Here is a 19,501-nt window from a genome sequence, read left to right on the forward strand (position 1 = left end):
GGTGGGCATCTCCAGGCGGATGACTCACAGGCACCTCACAATTTGCATGTCTAAATGGAACTCAGCCATCTTCTACCTCAAACTCCTTCCATTTCTCTTTGGGAAATTGTCATAAGCCTAGTTCAAACTTTATCCTAATTATAGGAAAATAGCACTATTAAAAAAAACCCTGAAACTGCCAACTGACTAACCAGTAATTAAAAGTGACTTCAGGAGAAACCAAGCTGCCTTACTGACAAGTTGGTAAAAGTAAATTAACTCAGACAAAAGGCTAACATTTAGCATTTGATGTTAAATTCATTAAACCACCAACCTAATGAAATTGAGTTGGAAGGGGGAGAGAAGCCAACCTAATTTTTTCTCTATGACTTCTTGTTGTGATAGGTTCTTTTTTCTGGAAAAGTAACTCCCCTTAAATCCCATAGTGCAGAACTTGAATAAAAGATAGAAACTTAATTCATTTTAAGATTATATGATACAGGCGATAAGTGGCTAAACACAGTCATAGTTAAAGTAATTAGAGACTACACACACATTCTTTTTAATTCAGATCATATAGTGACACAAATGAAAATGTTTGTGCTTTAGCAGTAATGATAATACTAGCACTTGATGGTAGCAGCGCATTTAATGCTCCCACTAAGTATTTTTGTTTTCAGTTGAACTCATGTATCAGCTATGATGCCCTATTATACATGAATGAGAGCTTTTTACACACCAACCTCCAAATTCGCCCAAAGTCACCAATCTTCCAAGGTTGATGTGAGAGGGACCAGCCCCCTGAACATGACAGAAGAGAAAAACGTTTACTTGCCAATGAACTATTAGTGTTGGAGACACTGTTTCTCTGCCTCTGGCCATCTCATGTGATCCTAGCCTTAGAGATGGCCGTTGCCAAAGCCAGTGTTTCTAAAAGGTTTTGCTGACTTGGGTTTTTATGACATGAATGTTAGTGTTGGCTTTATGAATGAATTTGCTCCGTTCACATTTTTGCCACATCAAATATGACATCAGTATAATTGCATGCAGGAGTATTTCATCTCAAAAGTAGAGAGGAATAAAGTATGATGTCTGATTTTCAAGGAAATCATTCATTCGTTTATTCATTTATTTAACAAATTTATATTGAGGGCCAGCTATGTGCCAGGCCCTGTTCAAGTTATTGGGGGTCCAACAATGAATGAAACAGACAAAAACTAAAAACTCCTGCCTTGTGCCGCTTACATTTTCCTGGGAGATTCTTATGTCTGGCTTCTTCTACAAAATATAATATCTGAAAAATACTTTCTGTGGTTTATTCCTTTTTATTGATGACAATTATTCTGTTGTATGAAGATACTACAATGTATTATCTGTTGATGGACATTTGGGCTTCCAATTTGGAGCAATTATAAATAGACTGCTCTGAATATTTAATTTGGGGGAACATGTTTTCATTTTTCTAGAATAAATCCTAGGTGTAAGATTGCTCAGTCAGATGGTATGTGTATATATAAACTGTATAAGAAATTGCCAAATTCTTCCCCAAAGTGATCTTTCCATTTTATACTGCCACCAGCAATGTATGAGAGTTCCAGTTGCTCCACATCCATACCAACATTTGATATTGTCAGTCATTTAATTGTAGCCATTCTAGTGTCTTGCATTGTGATAATTCATGGTGTTTTAATTACATTTCTTCAGTCACTAAAAATGGGGCCATCTTCTAAGGACACACTTTTGTGAAGTATCTGTTAGGCCTTTTGTCCAATTTTTACTGTTTGTCTTCCTGTTGAGTTATGGGAGTTCTTTATATTTTCTGTATATAATTTCTTTGTCAGATATTATAAGGTGTTTTCTGCCAGCTTGTGGTTTGCCTTTTTAATTTTCTTAATGCTGTCTTTTGATGATCAGGACATTTTAATTTTGGTAAATCTAATTTATCATTTTTTCTTTTATGCATCATGTCTAAGAAATCTTTGCTTTCGCCTACCTCAGCACTATAAAGGTATTCTCCTGTAATTCCTTCTATAAGCATTTTAATTTTAGCTTTTATGTTTAGGTCTGTGATCCATCTTCAAAACAATTTTTGTGTATGGTGTGAGTTAATGCGTTTAAGTTCATTTTTTTCCATACAAATATCCAGTTGTTCCAGCATCATTTTTGAAAAGACTGTTCTGTCTCCCTTGAATGCGTTAGTGCCTTTATTGAAAATCACTTGACTACATGTGAAGATATATTTTGGAATTGTGTTATGTTCTGTGGATCTATCCTTACACTCCAATACCACATTGTCTTAATAACTGCAATATTACAGTAAGTCTTAAAATCAAGGGGTGGGGCTACCCTGGTGGCGCAGTGGTTGAGAGTCCGCCTGCCGATGCAGGGGACGCAGGTTCGTGCCCCGGTCTGGGAGGATCCCACATGCCATGGAGCGGCTGGGCCCGTGAGCCATGGCCGCTGAGCCTGCGCGTCCGGAGCCTGTGCTCAACAACAGTGAGAGGCCCGAGTACCGGGAAAAAAAAAAAAAAAAAAAAAATCAAGGGGTGTAAACCTTCCATCATTCTTCTTCTCTTTCATGATTGTTTTGGCTACTCTAGTCCCTTTGCATTTCCATTTAATTTCTAGATTGTTTGTCAGTTTCTACCACAGTGCCTACTGGGATGTTTTTACCTTTTGATTTTGAAATAACTTCAGACTTATAAAAAAAGTCACAGGACTAGTAATAAGTAATCCCATATGTCTTTACCCAGGTTTACCAATTTTTTGCTATTCTGCCATATTTGACTTATCATTCCCTCTATGCCTGTTTGCAACTATTATTGTTTTCTGAACCATATGAGAGTAGGTTGCATTCACTACACCCCTTTGCCCTTTAACACTTCAGTGTATATTCCCTGAGACCAACAGTGTTTCCTTACAGAACGACAGCTTCAACTTCTGGATATATGTCTTTGAATTGCCATTCATACTCCAATTTCTTTCATTGTCCCAGTAATGCTTTTTAGATCCCCCTGCCCCTGGGTACAGCTCCTCACCATGTTGCTTTAGTCCCCTTTACTCTGCAACAGTTCCTGGACCTTTCATGACACTGAGATTTTTGATAAGTGCAGAACGGTTATTGTGTAGAATATCTCTAAATTTGAGTTTGGCTGATGTCTACTCATGATTAGAATCTGGTTATGCATTTTTGACTGAAATAATGTAAGTGATATTTCCTTCTCAGGGTTTCACATCAGGAGGTACATGATGTCAGTTTGCCTCTTATTGGTGACGTTAATTTTTCTCACTTGGTTAAGATCTGTTTTCTCATTATACAGTTATTTTTCTTTTTGTAGTAAAAGGTAATTTGCGGGGAAATCCTGCTAGGATTTTGATGGGGTGATATTGCACTTTGGGAACATTGACTTCTTTAAACTATTGAGTGTTCCAGTCTATGAACATGGTATGTATTTCTGTTTATTTGGGTTTTCTTTCCTTTCTCTCTGCAGTGTTTCAAAGTTTTAAGTGTGGAAGTCTTGTACATATTAGGTTTATTTCTAAGTATTTTAACCATTTTAAGTGTATAATTCAGAGGTATTAAGCACAATCACATTGTTCTGCAATCATCACCACATCCCTCTCCAGAGCATTTTCATCTTCCCAAACTGAAACTCTGTATCCATTAAACAATAACGCCCCATTCTTTCCGCCCCCAGCCCTTGACAACCACCATTCTACTTTCTATGAATTTGACTACTCCTCTGTGTATTTTTAATATTATTGTAAATGATATTTTTTAAAAATTTCATTTGCTAATTGGTGCTAAAATATAATTGATTATATTGTCCTTATCTTGTGGCTTTACTAAATCCTTATTAATTTTTGTAATTTTTTAATATATTCATTAGAATTTTCTATGTAAATTATGATATCTATAAGTGAAGACAGTTTTATTTCTTCCTTTCTAATCTGTAAGCCATTTATCTATCTATCTACCGTCCCCTATCTATCTATCTATCTATCTCCTTATTGTCATGGTTAGGACTTCCATGGAGATGTTGGGTAGAAGAGGTAAGGGCAGATATCTTTGTCTTGTTTCTATATCTATGGGGAAAATGTTCCTTATTTCACCATTAAGTAAGAAATTCATTGTAGGTTTCTCATAGATGCCCTTTTTATTAGATTGACAGTTATTTTCTTTGTTGAAAGTTTTGATAATGAATAAGAGTGTTGGTTTTGTCAATTGCTTTTTTTTTAAATATTAACTGAGATTATTACATGGTTTCTCTCTTTAGCTCTGTATTTTCAGTGATTGGTTTTTAAATGCTGAAGTAACTTTGTACTCCTGGGTTGACCCAGTTTTCTATATTGTCTTTTTATTTTGCTGGGTCCAGTTTGCTGTTGTTTAGTGGAGCATGTTGCCCTTTTGATCAGGGGGCATATTGGCTTATAATGTCCATGGAACAGACTTGTCAGCTTTTTATATCAAGTTTATGTTTGCCTCATAAAATGAACTAGAAAGTATCTCTTACTCCTTTATTTTCTGAAAGAGTTTGTGTAAAGTTGCTGATGTTTCTTCCTTAAATATTAGACAGAATTCACCAGTTTCTATTATTTGGGGCTGGAGTTTTAATCATGGGAAGGTTTTTGACTACAACTCCAAGTTCTCTAAGAGATTTAGGGCTATTCTGAGGTTTTATTCCTATTTGTACTAATTTTGGTATATTGTCATTTGTCATTTTTTCTAAGTTGTTGGATATATATATCTATGTTCATTTATTATCTTTAATATCTCTAGAGTCTTTGGTGAGTCCCCTTGTGCATTCCTGATATTGGTAATGTGTGTTTTCTCTTTTATTAATCATTTTTTCTAGGTGTTAGCAATTTGGTTAATTTTTTGAAGAATCAACTTTTGGCTTTATTGATTTTTTTATTGTTTGTTTTCTATTTTATTGATTTCTGCTCTCATCATTAATATTTTTTTTCTAATTACTTCAGGTTTAACTTGACACTCTTTTTCCAGCTTTTTAAGGTGTAAAATCTCATCTAATTTAAGCATTTAAAGCTATAAAGGTGTCTCTTAATTACTCTTTTAGCTTCATTCCACGATTTGGGGTATCCTGTTTTCATTTTTCATATGTTATATATTCTCATTCCATTTAAAATACCATTTAATTTTTCTTGCATTTTCTTTTTTGAACCCAAAGGTTATTTAGAAGTGTGCTGTTTAATTTCCAAATAGTTTGAGAGTTTCTAAATATATTTTTGTTATTGATTTCTAATTTAATTTTGTGTGATCAGAAATTTATGGTTTCAGTTTTTTAACATATTGCGAGTTATTTTATGGAAAGCATATGGTCTGTCTGGGTGAACGTGCCATGTACACTGACACATGTATGCTATCTTGTCTTGTTGGGTATATTGCTCTAGTTGTCCATTGGGTCAAGGGGGTGGTTAATGTTTCTGTTGTTTCTTCACTAATTTTTTTTTTTTGTTCAGTTAATTGCTGAGAGTCAGGTATTAAAATTTCCAACTATAATTATGGATTTTTCTGTTTTGTCCTCTAGTTCTGTCAATTCTTGTTTATATATTTTGAAGCTCTGATATTAGGTGCATTCATGTTATGTCTTTTTGCTTAATAGACCCTTTTATTTGAAAGAAGTTTTTGCTGAGTATGGAATCCAGGTTCACAGTTCATTTTCTCTGCTAGTGCCTTGAAGCTGTCATTCCCTTGTCTTCTGTTTTGCTTTGTTTCTGATGAGGAGTCAGCCATTATTTTTTATCTCCCCCCTTTTCTATTTATCCTAGGTTTTTAGCAAGTTGATTGTGACATCAGCAGGTGTGGTTTCCTTTGTATTTATTCTGCTTGCTTTTCACTGATCTTCCTTGGTTGGTGTGTTACTGTATTTTAATGAGATTTGGGAAAATTTTGGCCATCACTTCTTCAAACCTTTTTCCCAACTCCGTGAATCTCTCCCCTCCTCTTGGGATTTGATTGTACATAAGTTAGACCTCCTGTACTTCCTGTAGCTTACTAAGGCTCTGTTTAATTTTTGGTAAATCTTCTTGTCTCTCTTTGTTTCAGTTTGGAAAATTTCCATTGACCTGTCAAGTTTACCAATTTTTTTTCCTAGCTTTATCCAATCTATTGTTAATATCATACCATGAATGTTTTATTGGAGATTCTATGTTTTAGTTCTTCCAGTAGAATCTTTTACAGTTTCCATCTCTCCTGCAATCACCCATATCTTCATTGTAGTTTCTTCTGTGCATTGTTTACCATACTTATAGTTCCTTAAAGTGCTGGTCTTCTAAGTCTAACATCTGGGTTTATTTCTCTTGACCATGGGTCATATTTCCCTGTTTCTTTACATGCCTGGTAATTTTTTATTGTACACCAGTCATTTGTACATTTATTGTACACCATACATTGTGGTTTATACTCTAGGTTTTGTTACCTTCCTCTGAAGAGTGTTTTGTTACTGCAGCTTCTTACATTACTGGCAGGTCACCTGAAGCTTATGGAGTTTATCACTTTTTGTTGAAGCTGTTGCTTCCTCTGCTTCACTCAAGCAGGAAGCCTGTTTATTGCAGGCAGACCCTCTCATAATAAGAATAATAATTATGAAATGGTTTAACCACTTTTAACAAAAAAAACTGTTTGGGGAAAATGTTACCTTCCTACACAATGTGTAACTACATTTGAGTTTTGGTATTGAGTATTTTTCAACCTCAAAGGAGCATACTTTCCTTTAAGGTTATTCATTATTTATAACAAGGAATTTTTCTAAGGTTTTCTTCAAACCAGTTTTTGTTTTTAGCAGGTACCATTGCAGGGAAGGTGCTGACTGGCCCCACCATCTCCTCAGCCGTTTGTGAAGAAGCCCTTTCTATCACAATATGATGGTTCCTTTTTCTGTTTCCTCCCAATCTCCTACTCCTTTCCCATTGCTTTTCCCCCCCGATTTGTAGTTCTCTCTCTCTTTATCTCTCTCTCTCTCTCTCTCTCTGTGTCTCTCCTCCTTTACCATGAACTTGTTGGTATACAAGTTACTTCTTCATCTGTGTTATTAGTGCCTGGCAGCATTAGAAATGGAGGAGATTTCCAAAATTGAGTTTCTATCACATTGATGTTCTGAAATTTGGTGAGCATGCTTGTTTCACTTGTGTGGTTTAAAGGATTTTTTAGAAGGCAGCTTCCGTGTCAGCACTTTTCTTTAGTCTCTGAGTGACCAGTTTTACAGACTTACTCCAGCTCTGTCACTCTTCAGAGGTCCTAAACAATGCCAGGTGAAGATAAGACATAATTCTGTTTGAAACTGAAAAGTAATTCCCACTTGTTTTCTCAAAATTCAGAAACCTGAAAGATGTCATTGTCCAACCGTTTCTGTTTGCGTTTTTGGACATTCTCTAAAATTCAGATTAGAAGCCCACTGAGATGAGTAAGCTGTGAACACGATGTGATGGGCTTGAGCCCCTTCTCAGTGTGTCTTCCCTGCACCCTGGTTGCTCCCCCATCCTGTGGGCACCTGACCAGTGGCCAGGGAGAAGCCCACAGTGAGGGACTGGGCTTTCTATTCCTTGACTCTTGAGGCAGAGAAGAGAAATTGCTTGCTCTTGTGGGGGTCACCCAAGGGACTAACTGAATCAAATCTCATACCCTAGGTGGGCTGATGTTAATAAGCACATGCACATCTTCATGCTTTTCCTGGCATAGCAGGCAAGTGACCTAAACCCAGCCTGCAAACTGGGACACAGAGCTCACACACCGGGGCAGAGTTGACTTGCACTTGTGTTTGTCTATTTGGCAAGTGTAACATTGGTTTTAGTTTAATCAGCAGTTAACTCCAGCTCACAAAGGGTGAGAGAGGGGTGGGTTGGGTGTGTATTGTTAGCACATGTGCTTGCTTATTTAAGCGATATTTAAGGAATCCTTGACCCAAAGAAATAATGGCCGGTGAGCTTGAGAGAAAGGGCATCCGGCTCTTACTGACACCAGAGTCTCCTCTTTCAGATTATTTATGGCTCCAGGTTCTTTTCTTTGAAAAAGAAATTTTCTTCAGGGGCTGAGAAGACAGCAGAGGAGGGAGAGAGCCAGAGGTGGCTGAAGAGACTGTGTCCTGCCAGATCCTTCGTCTCCACTGTTATGAGCCTTCAGACTTTACATTTGTGAGAAAGCTAAGACAGGGATTCTTTTTTTTTTTTTTTTTTTTTTTTTTAATTTTTGAATTTTATTTTATTTATTTTTTTATACAGCAGGTTCTTATTAGTCATCAGTTCTATACACATCAGTGTATACATGTCAATCCCAATCACCCAATTCATCACACCACCACCACCACCTCCCACAGCTTTCCCCCCTTGGTGTCCATACATTTGTTCTCTACATCTGTGTCTCTATTTCTGCCCTGCAAACTGGTTCATCTGTGCCATTTTTCTAGGTTCCACATATATGCATTAATATACGATATTTGTTTTTCTCTTTCTGACTTACTTCACTCTGTATGACAGTCTCTAGATCCATCCACGTATCAACAAATGACCCAATATCATTCCTTTTTATGGCTGAGTAATATGCCATTGTATATATGTACCACATCTTCTTTATCCATTCGTCTTTCTTTTTTTTTTTTTTTTTTTTTTTGCTTTATCACAAATTTAATCAGTTATATGTATACATATGTTCCCATATCCCCTCCCTTTTGCGTCTCCCTCCCACCCTCCCTATCCCACCCCTCCAGGCGGTCACAAAGCACCGAAGACAGGGATTCTTAAAGTCCATTTGGTTAAATTGGACACAACCCAGATTTCATTTGGGGATGGTCCAAATCAATGTAGGGAGGATGACAAGTGTTAGGCTTATGGCAGGTGGAAGATTTGCTAGAAAACAAGTGACTTAATTACAGGCCTGAGACACTTGCCGAAGCTTGTCCTGGGAGCTCCCGGCCCCTCTCCTTTGCTCCCCAGCAGACGGCAGCCCTAATATATGTGCTTTGGCCCACTTTTACTGTCTCCTTGGAGCATCCTCAGGGCTACTTTAAAAAGCACCTAGGTGCTTAGAATGACTGATTTTATTGGCCAAAGGCAGGACTAACAGGTTTTACCGAGAATAATTTAGCATAGACTCCAAGGGGACGTGTGCAGGCTGTTCCCTACAGGCTGGGGGGAAGGTCGCACTGCAGGGCAAGTGGGAGGGCTCTGCTTTTGACAGTCTCCCTCTCTGTCCCCCGTATTTATACATGTGGTCTGCGTTATGGAGCAGTGGCGAGGTCACCACTCCTCTGTGGTGTAATAAGCACATCTTGCTGTACAAACTCTTTGAGGCCCTGCCTGACTTTTCGGAATCCTCTCCATTGCTTTCCTCTGTTTCAAAGAAATCTCTCCTACAGTTTAATGGTAGAACACAGTTTCTGAATGAACATCATTTTCATAAAAGCGTCGCTTGCAAACAACGGAAGTTAATAGGGGTGTAATGTTTCTGATGTAGTTTAAGACTACGATGAAACATGTTAATCGTTAATATTCTGCATGTATTTGAACATAGGCATGAGCACGTACCCACCCATGTGTACACTTCATATTTATAATCCGTCTTTCATACTCAAGTTCCTTTGTTCCATCCCCCCCCCGACCTTAAAGATGCTGTTTTTTTTTTAAGTTAATAGACTTTATATTTAGAGCAATTTTAGGCTTACAGAAAAATTGAACAGAAAGTACAGAGAGATATCATGTACCGGTTCCTCATGTACCGGTTCCCCACATCTGTACATACAGTTTCCCCTATCAGTAACATCTTATGTCAGTGTGGTGCATTTGTTATAGTTAGTGAGCCTATGTTGATACATTATTATTAGCTGAAGTCTATAGTTTACATTACAGTTCACTCTTGGTGTTGCGTATTCTCTGGGTTTGCACAAATGTATAATGACATGTTTCCACCATTATAGTATCATACAGAGTAGTTGCACTGTGCTAAAAATCTCTGTTCTCCCGTTCACCAACCCTCCCCCCACCCTTTGGCATTCACTGATCTTTATACTGCTCCATAATTTTGCTTTTTCTAGAATGTCATAAAGTTGGGATCATACAGTATGCATGCAGCCTTTTCAGATTGGCTTCTTTCACTTAGTAATGTGCATTTAAGTTTTCTCTGTGTCTTCTCATATCTTTTCTTGATAGCTCATTTCTTTTCAGTGCTGAGTAATATTACATTGTACTACAGTTTATCCATTCACTGTGGACATTTTAGTTGCTTCCAGGTTTTGGCAGTTATGGATTAAGCTGCTATAAACATGCATATGCAAGTTTTTGTGTGGACAGAAATTTTCAGTTCATTTGGGTAAATGCCAAGGGTCAAGATGGCTAGATCATCAGATGCTGAATTTAAAAAGAAAAGAAAAAAATTGGGGGTATTTGACACCTTCCAGTGCACTTACAGACCATGTGTTTTTACCAGAGACGACTACCATGAGGATGGATTCTGCCAGCCTTACCGGGGAATCGCCTGTGCGCGTTTCATTGGGAACCGGACCATTTATGTGGACTCTCTCCAGATGCAGGGGGAGATTGAAAACCGAATCACAGGTAGGAGCGCAGACCTTTGTTCTGAGACAGTGAGCACGCACGCAGCTGCCTGTCGCCACGCTGGTGTGTTTTCAGTCCCACTTGGGTGTTTTGTTGGTTATGACCTTGGACAGTGAGTCCCTGTGCCCTGCCTCCTGCAAGAGAAAGTCAGAGGTCTTTTTCAGAAGCAGTTGCAATTACCACCGCGGTTTATCCTAAAATGTTCCCATTTGTATATGAAAATTAGCAAGTACAGTCTGCTTAGAATGTACCAACACACTGAATTAAGTCAACCACGTGAGTCCGAAGCCCTGCATTGCCTTGTCCTCACCACGTGGCCAGGCCGGCACCTGCCACATTCATTCTTGGTTCTGCTTTTCCTGACTCTTGTGCCTTCTTGGAGTTATGCTTGATTAAACGGTACCCGGGCCTGATTTTAGCTGTTGGAGACAGAAGTTCCAGGCCATCGGCTGTGCCTGGGGACACTGCAGTGAACTCAGACCCCCGGTTTGCAGGCATAGCCAGGTCTTTGGGTACCTGCTCCGTTGTGTGAGAAATGGAGCAGATCATTTAGGAGTGAAGCTGCTCGTTCTCTGTCATTTTAGAAGTTACTCTCTCTGGTTGGTGGTAGTCCTCACATTGATGTCAAGGACTTCCTGGGGGAAAGCCCTTGAGAAGTGAGAAAATGAATTAGACCAAGGCCCCCAAAAGCCCCCCTCCGCCTCTCTCTGCTCTCCCCACAAGCCCAAACGTTTTCCCTCCAGACTATAAGGAATGAGGAGGATCTTGTGAAGATGGCAGGTGTCCCCGTTGAACTACATCCTCTGCACAGTGGTTCTTGACCCCAGCCAACTTGCGATGTGGGGCTCCCGGTGATTCTGGAGGGATTTGTGGAGGGGCTGGCAAAGCACTGCCCTGGTAAGGGCACAAAGGAGGCCCCCAGGTAGAAACTCACATAGGTGACACTGATGTCCTTCTAAGTTTAGGTCAACCCTGGCTTTGTATTTCACCCACAGTCTGGAGGGTCTAAGGTCAAGATCACAGAGGAGGGGCCTGCCTGACCCATGGTTACAGAGCCCCCTGAGGACAGGGCCAGGTGTCCAGTGAGAATGGAAGGGCACTAATGGGACCTGGAGATCTTGGAAGATGCTATCTTGGTCCAATGGGAGAATCTTTTGAAATTGTTAGTATCTCTCATTGGAAAAGCTTCTTATGCCGTTTAAAGCAGAACTTCTCAAACTTTCTGACCACAACATACAGTATCAATAAAAAGTATATTTTACATCATGACTTAGTCTACATATACCTCTACTTCATAGAACTGAAATGGGTTACAGGAAACAACATTTTCCCTGAACAAAGGCAGTGAGTGCACTGTGATTTTTCTCTTCAGTTTTATTTCATTAAAGAAAAAAGTTGGTTCCAGCCTTAATGCGAACCATGCACTCTGACATCCTCTCTTCCGTTCTAATCATCTTTTAAAACACTACCCGCAGACTCCAGAATTAATTTTATATCCCAGTAATTGGCAAACACTGATTCAAGGCACAAGATTGTCTCTCAATTATTTCTTCAGGAATTGTTTAAAGGATTAACAAATCAGATGTCTAAGCAGACTCATTTTTATAGTAGTTTTTAGGTACAAGTTTAGAATGAGTGTTCTCTATATTTGTGTATTTTTGAAAAAATAAATGTGAAGTTGCTCTAGACTGACTGACTTGAGGTTTAGAGACTGCACTGGTTGTGGAGATAGTCTATTGGAGAGTGTGCTTGTAAGAACTCATTCCAGGGACTCTGGAAGCTTCCCAGGAATGGGCCCCAGAACCATCAGAGTGATGTGCTGGGTGTAAACAAAAGCGGAGTTATGATGGTTGGACCTCCTCGGTGCCTAGAACCATCTTTCAGAAGTAAGCCCTCACGAGATAGGTTCTGGGGCGGGGGTAGGAGAAATCCTAAAAGGGTCAGCCTTGACATCCTATCAGTTGGTACCCCAAAAGCAATGCCATGTTTGGCTTTCTTAGGTCTTTCCCTGCCTGGGGGTCAAGTGCAACACTGGCAACAACCCTCTTGGTAGTCAGTTGCCAGCTCACGTGATGGGACTGAACTGGGTTCAGGCTTGGTTCGTCAGCTAACTCCAAGAGACCCTGCACCTTAACCTCTTACCTCTCCATTCCTCAATTTTAATATTGTCCAGAAGGGACCAGAGGACTAAGGATGATGTGAGCAGCACACTACAGAGTGCCTGGAACCCAGCGCTGCGTGCAGCGCATGGACACAGCCTGTTACCAGACCCTCGTGGACCATTCACCTCACGTGCTGTTTTATTGGCTCCCTGTGGGCTTTCATTCCCCAAAGTGTGGCCTCAACAGATCCCTTGACAGAAAAGACCCAGGCCCAGAAAGGACTGAGTGACTGACAACCCTGTAGTAAATGAAAGGGCAGGGCCAGAACTGGGCTCCCATGCCAGCTCATCTAACCCAATGCCTACCATGGGTGGCTGGTGGGTCCTTGGGGTGGGGTGGGGGGGGCGGTGTGGGAAATGGGTGCCAGCAGCGCCACCTGCTGGCCACAGTGGACATGGCACTACAAGTCATGGGTGGAGCTGGGGTGTCCCAGGAACTAAATTCCAACCTCTCTGGTATCCTCCTCCCCATCTCAGCAGGGTGTGTAGGCAGAGGCTCCTCTTTTTCTCCAGCTGTCCAAGATCAGATCCTTATAAGCAGGTCCTTCATAGGTCAGAGTGGGGTGGGCCTTCTGCCGTGGGCATGTATGGGGCAACTGATGCTTTCCTTTGAACCCTGACTGCCACACCCCTGAGGAGAGCGCCTGGAGCGCACGCCTTCCCTCCTGCCACTGGCAACTCTGATCCCGCTCACCTGCCTAGACTTTGTATCTGCAGCTCCCACCCCCTTCCCTTCTCCACATCAGGTGTCAGGTTCTTCCCATCAGGCTCCATCTTGTGACGTCTTGCCCCTAAAAAGCAAGCCAGCCCACCCTGGCTCCAGACTCTCCCGCGACAGCCTGCTTCTCTGCTCTCCTTTATCACAAAGCCCTGCCCCTCTCCCCACTTAGAACCTCCTCCAGCAGTTTCTTGGCTCTCCCCAGACTCCACCTGAGGGACCCCTGCATCCCCATTTGTCATCTTTTTTTTTTTTTTTTTTTTTTTTGCGGTACGCGGGCCTCTCCCGTTGCGGAGCACAGGCTCCGGACGCGCAGCTTAGCGGCCATGGCTCACGGGCCCAGCCGCTCCGCGGCATGTGGGATCTTCCCGGACCGGGGCACGAACCCGTGTCCCCTGCATCGGCAGGCGGACTCTCAACCACTGCGCCACCAGGGAAGCCCCCCATTTGTCATCTTACTCCTCCTTGGGCTGCATATGTCACAGGGCGGATCGTTCGTCTTTCTGGCACACTGTCTCCATCCCCTGGGTCATCTGCTGCCTGGCCAGGCCTCCCCTCTTCTCACAGGCCCTGAGATGTCAGGAAGACCAAGGCTTGGTCCTTGGGCTTCTGCTCCAATCTCTCCTTCTAGAAGCCACTCAGCCCACAGCTCTACCTACCGCCATGTGCTTGCAGAGCCAGTTCATAGCAGGACCTTAGGAAGTGGCTTTGGGTCTGATAACAGAATCTTCCTGTCATGGAAGTAGCCTCTAGCTGGATGAGATCTGGGGCCTAGTTTTCTTTCTTTCTTGTCTCGCTTTTGATGTTTGTAAATGAAGCCCTGGCACCAGGGACCTTCTTTGTCTGGTGCAAACCTGGGCGGCCTATGTGCTCCCTGGGGCCCTGCTCTTGTGAGAGCCTCTCGCAGCTGGCAGAAGACAAGGCGGAGGGTGGGGGACGACGGGGCACGGACGAGATGGGGGCCACGGACGCCGGGCAGGGTGGGTGGGACCAGGGGCCCTGGGAAGAGTGGGGAGCCAGGGCTGGAGATGAAACCAGGGGCGCCGGGCAGGCGTTGCCGGGCAGGGGTTGGTCCCAGGCAGGGCCCAGCCCACCCTAACGCCGGCCTCGCCGCCTCCGCAGCTGCCTTCACCATGATCGGCACCTCCACGCACCTGTCGGACCAGTGCTCGCAGTTCGCCATCCCGTCCTTCTGCCACTTCGTGTTCCCGCTGTGCGACGCGCGCTCCCGGGCGCCGAAGCCGCGCGAGCTGTGCCGGGACGAGTGCGAGGTGCTGGAGAGCGACCTCTGCCGCCAGGAGTACACGATTGCGCGCTCCAACCCGCTCATCCTCATGCGGCTGCAGCTGCCCAAGTGCGAGGCGTTGCCCATGCCCGAGAGCCCGGACGCCGCCAACTGCATGCGCATCGGCATCCCGGCCGAGAGGCTGGGCCGCTGTGAGTCTGTGCCCGCCCCCGAGGCCGGGGTCCTGCCTCTTAAGAGCCTGGGGACCCCATTCCATCCGGGGAAGTCTCACAGACCGGCCCCCATTCCGGTAGGGCAGTTGCGGGGTGGGGACTCGCCGTTGTCCAGTTCCAGTTGCACAGTCCTCCTGGCCCTGCCTGCTTGTGGGTCCCCAATAAGTCACTCTACCCCGATGAGCCACAAACTTGGCTTCTCTAAGATGGGAGGACTTTCTGCGCCTGCCCCCAAAGCTGTGAGGAGCTTTAGGGGAGGCGGGGTCCGCTTCCAAGACTGCCTTGTGGTGCACAAGCATCTCTCAGCAGCTGACTAGGATTGTGGGCCTCCTTGAGGGGAGGGGACCCAGGGAAGAGATCGCCTCCCTCCCAGGCTTGGGAAATATTCACTTCCTTGGCGAGGCCAGGGTTACCGAGGGCGGCAGGTCTCCTCACCAGGGCAGTCAGAGCCTGGTCTACAGACCCACTGCACCGTCCAAATCCTGGTTGCCAGGCTGACTCCATGGGACCTCGGGCAAGTTGCTTAAATACCAGTTTCCTCATCTTACACGGGGATAATAACTGCTGACCTCAGCAGCTGGAATGTAGATTAAATGAATTAGTATTTAGAAAGTTCTTAGAACAGTGCCTGCACACAGCAAGCACGGTGTAACCGGTGTTCAACAAACACACACCCCAGGTGTGGCTCAGAGAGGCCCTGGGTACCCCCCCACCCCGGAGTGGAGTGAGCCTGGGGCTCTGTGCACAGGAGGCTGAGCCGCGCGTCCTCACTGAGGCTGGGGGGCCAGGCCTGGGAGTTTCTCTTCCCTCCTGCGTCGTTTGGTTTTGCTTCTAGTGCAAGTGAACGTGGGGCTGGGGTTGACATCGTCATTGTGGAATGGGGGTGCCTGGTGAGTCCAAAGGTGTTTCAGGGCCATCGAATAACGTCTGACCAGTTATTTCCCCTATATATGTACCTGGGGCACCTGCCCATTTAATTTGTGGGCTTGGGACTGTATTCAGTCATTACGTCTAATGCTGCTTTCCTTGGAAGTGATGTCAAACTCTTTGGTCTTTCGGAAATTTCAGTGCGGGTACATCCAGGCAAAAAGTGGCTTTGTTGTTCCTTTTTGGAACAGTTGAAGAAGGGTGCTCCCTGGACCCCCAGAGGAGGGCGGCTTCCTCTTAATTTTCGGGCCTCCTGACGCATCTTCTCTCTCAGACCATCAGTGCTACAACGGCTCAGGCACGGATTACAGAGGGACGGCCAGCACCACCAAGTCGGGACACCAGTGCCAGCCGTGGGCCCTGCAGCATCCCCACAGCCACCACCTGACCAGCGCCGACTTCCCGGAGCTCGGAGGAGGGCACGCCTACTGCCGGAACCCTGCAGGGCAGATGGAAGGCCCCTGGTGCTTCACGCAGAATAAAAACGTACGCATGGAACTGTGTGACGTACCCTCTTGTAGTATGTATTCTCTCTCTCTTTTTTTTTTAAAGTGTTGACTGTGGGGTGTACTTTGTGATGATGTGCAACCGGGAGGCTGATAGCTCTGGGAGCCCCCTGCCCACACCGAGTTTCACCACCATGATTATTTGTTTTAAATAAAGCTGTTGCTGGTTGTAAAAGTATCTGGTCATTATAGGACGTTTTAAATTATAGAAAAGTCTGAAGAAGAATGTGCAAATCACTTCTAATTTTACCACTCAGCAGAGACTACTGTTTACATTTGGGGGCCCTTCTGCAACCCTCTTTCCATGTGTGGTCCTGGGATATTCAGTTTGGCCTCTTGTTTCCCAGTGAACATTGGCATGCATTTCCCACTATTAGTGGAAATGCTTCCCATTACTATTACAACCAGCTTCTCAGACCAGCATCTGTAGTTGGGGCACAAGGCCACCTGCGCGCGCTCCCTCGCCTCCCACTCTGCTCAGCTTTTACACGGAGACGTAGAGAGTGAGGAGAAAATAGAACTTAAATCTCTTAACTGTTTTCCCTGCAATTTCTGTCCTAAATTATGACTAGGAGAAAAGTTTGTAGTTCATGGTTGCAAATTTTACAGACATCATTATCTCTGTGCAGGAATAAATTTTAAGAATGAAAAGTTTGGTAATTAGATTATAGTAAAGTTATTCAATGGAACGCTACAGTTGTTTAAAAACATTTCCTGCGAGGAAGGATGTTCATATTGACCTGTTAAGGGAAAGAAGCAAGCTGTAGGGCAATAGCTGTGTTGTGTCTTTTTGGTTTCTCTTTCTTCCTGTTCTTCTCTCTGTCCCTCGGTCTCTCTCCGTCTTTCTTTCATCCTCCTCCTGTCCCTCCCTTCCCTTTCCTTTGTCTCTCACTTTCCTTCCTTCCTCCCATCCTTCCTTCTTTCTTTCTGATAAAAGAAACAAAATGAGTGAAGGGTATGTGAGTGAGCACACATATGCACCTATATTTCATGGAAGAAGTTTTGCAAAGATAAACATCATACCTTCAGCAGTGATTTCCCATGACCTACAGATATGTTAAAACATAAGATGTTTTTACAATGAGCAGTTTTTATTTTTGTAATTAAAAATGAATCAAATCATAAAGAGAAATATGTATGTTCTTTGACCTGGCAATGCCATAGGAATCTTATATTGCAGAAATATTTGCACTTACAAGGCAGAAATGCAAGGATATTTGTTGCAGAATCACTTTTATCAGCCAAATGACAAACAGAGTAATTGTTTACCAACAAGGGGTTGGATGATAATTGAAGTACATCCGTACCTTGGGACTCTGTGCAGCTCTTGCAGAGTGCCTAATGCTGTCTGTTCTGCGAGAAATGTGGCCTGAGATATATTATTCTGCCACAAAACCAGGAGCAGGAAAACATGGATGATGTGATTCCATTTAAAATTCTATTTTTAAAAATTATATGAAACCGTTGCTTCTCTATGTCAAATTAGTTGAATATTGGTTATTTCATGTTCAACTTAAATATATACATAAAAAATTAAGTGAATACCAACCTATTAACAATAGTATAGCCTTTGGTGAAATTAGTTATTAGAAACATTCGCTTTTCTCTAATGCTGTCAATAGAATTATTAATAAGCCTGTGTTCTGTTGGTGATTTTTAAAAGGTAATGATAAAAGTTAATGGTTTATAAACCTGTGGATGGTGGTCACATCTCTCACCTTGGCCTGAGGGTCCTGGAATCTCCCCTTAGCCCTAATCGTGAAAAATGACCCAGAATCCCCACTGCCCCTGAGTCTTCTAAAATATCTGCCTCCTGGGTGGGGTCAGGAGAGTTGTGTGTGTGGTTGTATTTGATTTTTATCTTCTTTTGGAGGCTGGGGGGCAAGACTGGCTGTGGGACAAGGCTTCTTTACTATGGTGGTGGTAGTGGTGATTTTTAGAACTGAATTAGCTCTTTGGGGGACCACATGGACCAGAAATCACTTGTTTGCTTTCACATGGAAAGCTCATTACCCACTGGTCATAGGGAGGCCCAAGTCCCATGTGACTATTCACAAGGTTAAGGTGAAAACTGTTGTGGGGAGAGGGGCCTTTTGGAGGACTTGCCTTCCACATCACAGAGCAGAAGCCTCAACTCTCCCTCAGAGGGCAGCACTGCCCACAGGGTTCCTGGCCGTCCTTTTTAGCCTTGCAGCCTGGGGCCCTCTGTGCTTTTCTGTAAATCCTGTAGGGGGAGACAGAGCATTGCTCTTCACCGTGGAAAAAAATGAAGGAAAAACACTTGGAAGCCTCAGACGGTTTGTACATCTTACCATTGTTTTTCAAGAATTTTTCTGCCCTTGCTGCTATTTGTTGGGTCAAACTCATTGGCTACCAGTGCTCTTCTAAATCAAATGCATTTTTAATTATTGTCTTAAAAGAATATGGGTTCATTGTACAAAAATGTGGAAAACCCTAAAATGTTGAATGGAGAAAAGGATCATTTCTAATGCCAGTATCCAGTTTCCTTCACTGAGGACAAGCATGTCCCATGTGTTTCATCGAGTTCAGTAAAGATGAAAAGTCAGAGCACCTATTTCCAACGGTATTCAAATTAGAAGGGAATGTGATGGTGGTGTTTGCTACTGTAAGACCTTTAGAGTTCGTTTATTTTTTGAGCTCTGATTTCCTCTTTGTTTCCGTGGTGGGCAGTTCTAGATTGTGTTTTGCAAATGTTTAATGGGATGTGTGTTTTTGGGTACATTACTTTTTTTGAGGTTTGGTTTATAATTTTGTCCCTTTGTGAAACTTACCCTGATTATCTACTTGTGCTTGAATATTGTAGTTGGAGGTGGGAGTGGGATGATGGAGAACTTCGAGTTGCAAACAGGGATGTTTTCAGAAAACTCATGAACGCCTTGCTGTTCACAGGCCCCCAAGACAGCAGCAGGATGGGAATTCTGTATATCTTGGTTCCGAGCATTGCCATTCCCCTGGTCATCGCATGCCTTTTCTTCTTGGTCTGCATGTGCCGGAATAAACAGAAGGCTTCTTCCTCCACTCCCCAGAGGCGGCAGCTGATGGCCTCACCCAGCCAGGACGTGGAAATGCCTCTCATCAACCAGCACAAGCAGGTCTCTGTGCCCCAGTATTTAAAGAGGCAGCTCCCCCAGGCTTAACCTCTACCTGGAGATTGGTTACCTCCAA

At 43.2% G+C, this 19,501-nt stretch overlaps 1 protein-coding gene across 1 annotated transcript in view; it reads left to right on the forward strand.

Annotated features, from left to right (window-relative positions):
• Nucleotides 1-19,501, forward strand: part of ROR2 (receptor tyrosine kinase like orphan receptor 2) — a gene marked incomplete at both ends in the record, with an annotated part of 219,748 nt that overhangs the window by 197,454 nt on the left and 2,793 nt on the right. Inside the window, 4 exons of the mRNA XM_079706010.1 lie at nucleotides 10,418-10,545; nucleotides 14,547-14,861; nucleotides 16,084-16,329; nucleotides 19,226-19,428. Of these exons, the coding sequence (XP_079562136.1) occupies nucleotides 10,418-10,545; nucleotides 14,547-14,861; nucleotides 16,084-16,329; nucleotides 19,226-19,428 (892 nt within the window). The remainder of the gene's footprint in view (nucleotides 1-10,417; nucleotides 10,546-14,546; nucleotides 14,862-16,083; nucleotides 16,330-19,225; nucleotides 19,429-19,501) is intronic.

This window comes from Hyperoodon ampullatus (assembly GCF_949752795.1).
Source record: "Hyperoodon ampullatus genome assembly, chromosome: 6".
Taxonomy (NCBI): Eukaryota; Metazoa; Chordata; class Mammalia; order Artiodactyla; family Ziphiidae; genus Hyperoodon; species Hyperoodon ampullatus.